The sequence below is a fragment of the Nematolebias whitei genome, chromosome 8, assembly GCF_014905685.2.
Source record: "Nematolebias whitei isolate Nwh7 chromosome 8, NemWhi1, whole genome shotgun sequence".
NCBI classification, from domain to species: Eukaryota; Metazoa; Chordata; class Actinopteri; order Cyprinodontiformes; family Rivulidae; genus Nematolebias; species Nematolebias whitei.
Genome location: NC_056505.1, coordinates 12,084,753 through 12,089,085, shown reverse-complemented (window position 1 = coordinate 12,089,085; position 4,333 = coordinate 12,084,753). Strand labels below are relative to the sequence as shown.

Sequence of the window (4,333 nt, the reverse complement as noted above, 5' to 3'; positions counted from 1 at the left end):
ATATATATATATATATATATATATATATATATATATATATTGTTCCAATGCGCTGGGTCATGAGGTTTTTTTTCAAAATAAGGGCTTTGGAATCACGTTGGTGCTTTTACTTTGACATCAAATGTAACCGGAAAAGCTTCTCTGGACTCATTCGGCTGGAGATGGACTGGGGGTCAAAAAGAACGTGGAGGGTAATTCATACATTTATATTTCTAATATTTCTAACAATGTATGCTCGTTTCTGTTGTTTTGTTTTTTTCCGCTTTGCTAATATAAAGTTAGAGAACGTTAAAATGTTATTGAAACTGTTGGTAAGGTGATTAGCTTTTGCTGCTAAAATCATCAGCCTTCACCGATTGTAAATTAATATTAGCTTAATCTCGTCAAAACAAGACCAGAAATGTGGCAACCACTTATGTAATATTTTCTCTGAGATTCGAGTTTGCTTTTCATATTTGCAAATATCTTGTAAAAATTCACATTATGCGGGGAATGTTCAGCTAAGCTAACGACCGGAAGGAGGCTCTGTTTACCAAATTAAAAGTTTTAATCTCATAATGCCAAAATATAAAATTAAATTTCAATAAAAACAAAGTAACGAAAGGAATTCAAACTAATATACTGATTAATATTTGTATTTCTATATATTATTTGTCTTTTTTTAAAGTGAGCTCACAATATCAAAATATTTATTCTTGAAGATTTTAGTACTGGTGTTTATAATTTATTTCAATTTCAATCATTTATTTATTACCCTCAAAAAATTTTAAGTCAGTCAAGACCGTGAGTTTATCTAGGAGCATTCATTCAACCTTTATTTAGACAGGTTAATCCCATTGAGCCTCGACTCATTTACAAGAGAGACCTGAAAGCTTAACTTTTTCATTGTCCTTGCAGCCACCACGACCATGTGAAGACTATTTGAGCGAGTTCAGACACTGCGTGAGTTTCAGCAATCGTTTTCACCACTATTATGTCTACGGTACCTCTCCTTCCTGTCAGCAGTGGAAAGAGGACTCCTATAACTGCACCAAGTGGGAGAAACACAAACATGCAGAAGCTAAGGTGCAGCTGAAAGAAGACATTCTCAAAAGACTTACTGTACATTTATGGCCTCAATGTTCTAAATATATATATATATATATATATATTTTGCAGGACGCGCTGCAGAAAAGCGAGAGGAATCGAGTGGCAGAGCAAAAAAACTTTACTCCAGTGTGGAAACTGAGGCAGGAGCCTCCAAGAGACTGGTATTTGCCCTTGAACCACGAAAGCCCACAGAAACCCTGAACTGCTTTATGAACTTTCACAATTTGTTAAAAACAGAGTGTATGCACTACTAAATTAACTTATTAGGTTTATACTGATGTGAAAATATAGTAGTGAGAGGTTTGGGTTGCGCTTTAGTGGATAGACAACAAAGTCCATGCTTTTTAGTGGATAAAATTTGACATTGCACTTGAATCAACATTTTGCTTAAGCTGGGTTCAAGCTGTAGATCAGCTGGGAAGCATTTCACTATTTTTCAACTGTTTGCCATGTTAATGGTGTAATGATGGAAAATACAGTTCTTGATGATGTATTAATGCTTCTGAGTGTATTAATTATGCATTTACAGATTCAGATGAGCTTTGTAGAGATGTAATAAAAGTGCTGTATGAATTGTGTGTGGAGGTAAATGAGGCCATAGATTGTATTGTAAAGCGCTTTATGAGTATCTTGATTAGATCGAAAAGTGCTATACAAGTACAGTACATTTACCATTTATTGACTGAATTCAGCTGTGTGGATTCAACACTAAAATGATCAGAAATTCCTAAATATGTACAAAAAAACTTGAACTGGGTTAATAAAAATGACTTTATTCAGTTTTCCTTTTTAAACAGCAGAATAAAAAGAAAAGATTGTTGTGACAAAGTTCAAAACAAATCTGAAATAAACAAAAACTTACTGTCATTCTCATACTTGCAGGGGTCATCTTGGTTCCCCGAATTACATTTGAACAAGAGCCAACATTCAAACAATATACAGAGGTTGCGCTCCAGCTGTTCTCTGGGTTTCACTGAGTGTACACTTTAGTGATGTCATTGTATTTTCCATCAGGAGCATAATAATTTGAGATGGGAGGTGTATAAACAGGACCTTCATATGTGAAAGGAAAAAGAAGTGGATCTGGCGTCAGTGCTGCGTGGAACAGCTCCTCGGACTCTAATTTGAGCTCCTCCAGCGCCTGCCTCTGTGCCTCCAAAGCAAGTTTAATAGCCTCCATTTCAGCCATGTGCTGCCTCTGTAAGAGCAAAGACATAAATGCACGTGTATTAAAGGATGGATAGAAGTCAGAAGTAACATTTTAGATTAATTCTTTAAGGTTGAAGGAGTGCTGCTAAATGGTAACCTTTTTGTATAGATTCCATTCTTTCAGCAGGCCGGCTCGCCGTTCACTCTCTTCAAAGGATATCGTTGATTCACTGCGCTCTCTTCAAAATAATTTAAAAATAATTGATAAAACTTATAATCATGAGAAGAAATTAATCCAGAACAAACTAAAGGATAAAATGACAAAGCCATAACTTTTATTACAATAAGCAATTTTTCATTACATAGGAATTAAATCTAATGCTAGGGGGACACGATCACTTGCAAATCACCAACAACTGAAATAAGTTACCTTGTTTCATTCATAAGTTTGGCGGGAACAATAAAGTCCTCAATAGGAATAAACTCAGCTGGAACCTTCTCCAGCTTCTTTAGCTTTTTCTTCAGCCGGTCTCTGATCAACTGCTCCCGCCTTGGATCAATTTTCTTCTTCTTTCTTTGCTCTGATCTAGTTCAACATAAAAAAGAATTCTATGTGAGCACATTTCCTTCACAAGACATGGGAAATGATAAACCCTTAATTCACTTTTAAAACTGTATCATAATTCAATTAGTTACAAATGTTATAAAGGTTCAATTTTTTTGAAACACTGTCAAACAGATATACCGTACCTTGTTCTGTGATTATAATTTAGGTTGGAGTTGTGTTCTACTAGATGATGTTTAAAAGAATTATGCTTTCTCACTCCTATTTTCATTGAACCAAAGCAAAATGTCAAAAACACTTAGAAATTATGACCACCACACAGTGACCTTTAGGCTACAACATAAACAGGACAAGTACACAACAAATTTCTAATTGTTTACTTCCTATCAGAGATATTCAGGGCATTTAACTGAACTTTTGGTCTAAGAAAAGCTGCTTCATTTTCCTGAAGTTGCTAAAAGACATCTTCAAAAAGCCAATAAGACTATGAGCCGTTTTCAACTACTGTACCCATTTTCCAAAAATCAACCCGGTTGATACATCAGCACATAATTGTTTTCACCAACAAAATGTGGAAATGGCAGATAATATGATAGTACGGCTTTCAGAAGTAAACTCAATCTTTGGGGAGGAAAAAAAAAAAGTTTAACAAGATATTTAACAAAAATGTAAGTGATAAATGTGCTAACCACTGAAAAAGCTTGTAGTATTTACCAAAAAACATTTGCTGGAATTTTTATGGTAATTTAGAAAAATATGTAGTATGCCAATTTTTTGAGATAGATATCCATCCATTGTCCTGAGTCTGGTTCTGCCAAAGGTTTCTTCTTCATGAGTTTTTCCCTTTCCACCGTCACCTTCATGACAAGATGAGAGTTCTGCGATGGAGTTAAAGTCAAAGTAGTCTGCTCCTCAGATAAAATGGTATTAAATTATTTTTATATACAAATGTTTGTTCAGTGCCCTGAGATGACTTCTGTTGTGACTTGACACTATATAAAAAAAAACTGAATTGAATTTACTCGCTTCTTCATTTTTGGGTCGTGGGATACCAACTTTTCAAAATTGTTCAACAGTAAATCAGGACCCAAAAATGTTCAGTCAGGTCATCTGGACGTTTTCTTTTTTGCGCCGAGACGTTTCGTCCGTCATCCAATGGACAATAGAGGGTGTGCCCCGGAGGCCATCTTAGTGCCAGCAAACTGTTCCCCCCCCCACTCTGGAGTATGCTGTTGGTGGAGAATGAGTTTTGTTTGGCGATTCCTCAGATTGAAGATGACGGACAAAAAAGAAACCGTTCAGATGACCTGACTGAACATTGTTGGATTTTATACCTGGATTTTTGAGCAAGAACTTTGGTGATAATTGAGGGCCTTAATATCATAAATGCAGACATTTAAACGCTGCATATTTCTTTTTCTTATCCAGATACATGATCTTATTGTAATATATTTCTAGGTGACACACGCAGAAAATCCTGCCCAGAATGTTAAAACCGTCAATCACCACACACACACACATCAGGTTACT

At 35.5% G+C, this 4,333-nt stretch overlaps 2 protein-coding genes across 2 annotated transcripts; one reads left to right on the top strand and one right to left on the bottom strand.

Moving 5' to 3' along the window:
- Window positions 1-161: 161 nt before the first annotated feature.
- On the top strand, window positions 162-1,318 carry c8h22orf39 (chromosome 8 C22orf39 homolog; the record flags this gene model as incomplete). Its single annotated transcript, XM_037680264.1, is given in 3 exon segments — window positions 162-191; window positions 898-1,065; window positions 1,159-1,318. Coding segments are annotated over 3 exon segments (330 nt in total). The 3' UTR covers window positions 1,291-1,318.
- Window positions 1,319-1,852: 534 nt separating this feature from the next.
- Window positions 1,853-2,824, bottom strand: mrpl40 (mitochondrial ribosomal protein L40; the record flags this gene model as incomplete). The annotated part of the gene is given in 3 exon segments (XM_037680263.1): window positions 1,853-2,287; window positions 2,396-2,477; window positions 2,669-2,824. Coding segments are annotated over 3 exon segments (466 nt in total), but the record flags the coding sequence as incomplete, so codon positions are not given.
- Window positions 2,825-4,333: the final 1,509 nt, after the last annotated feature.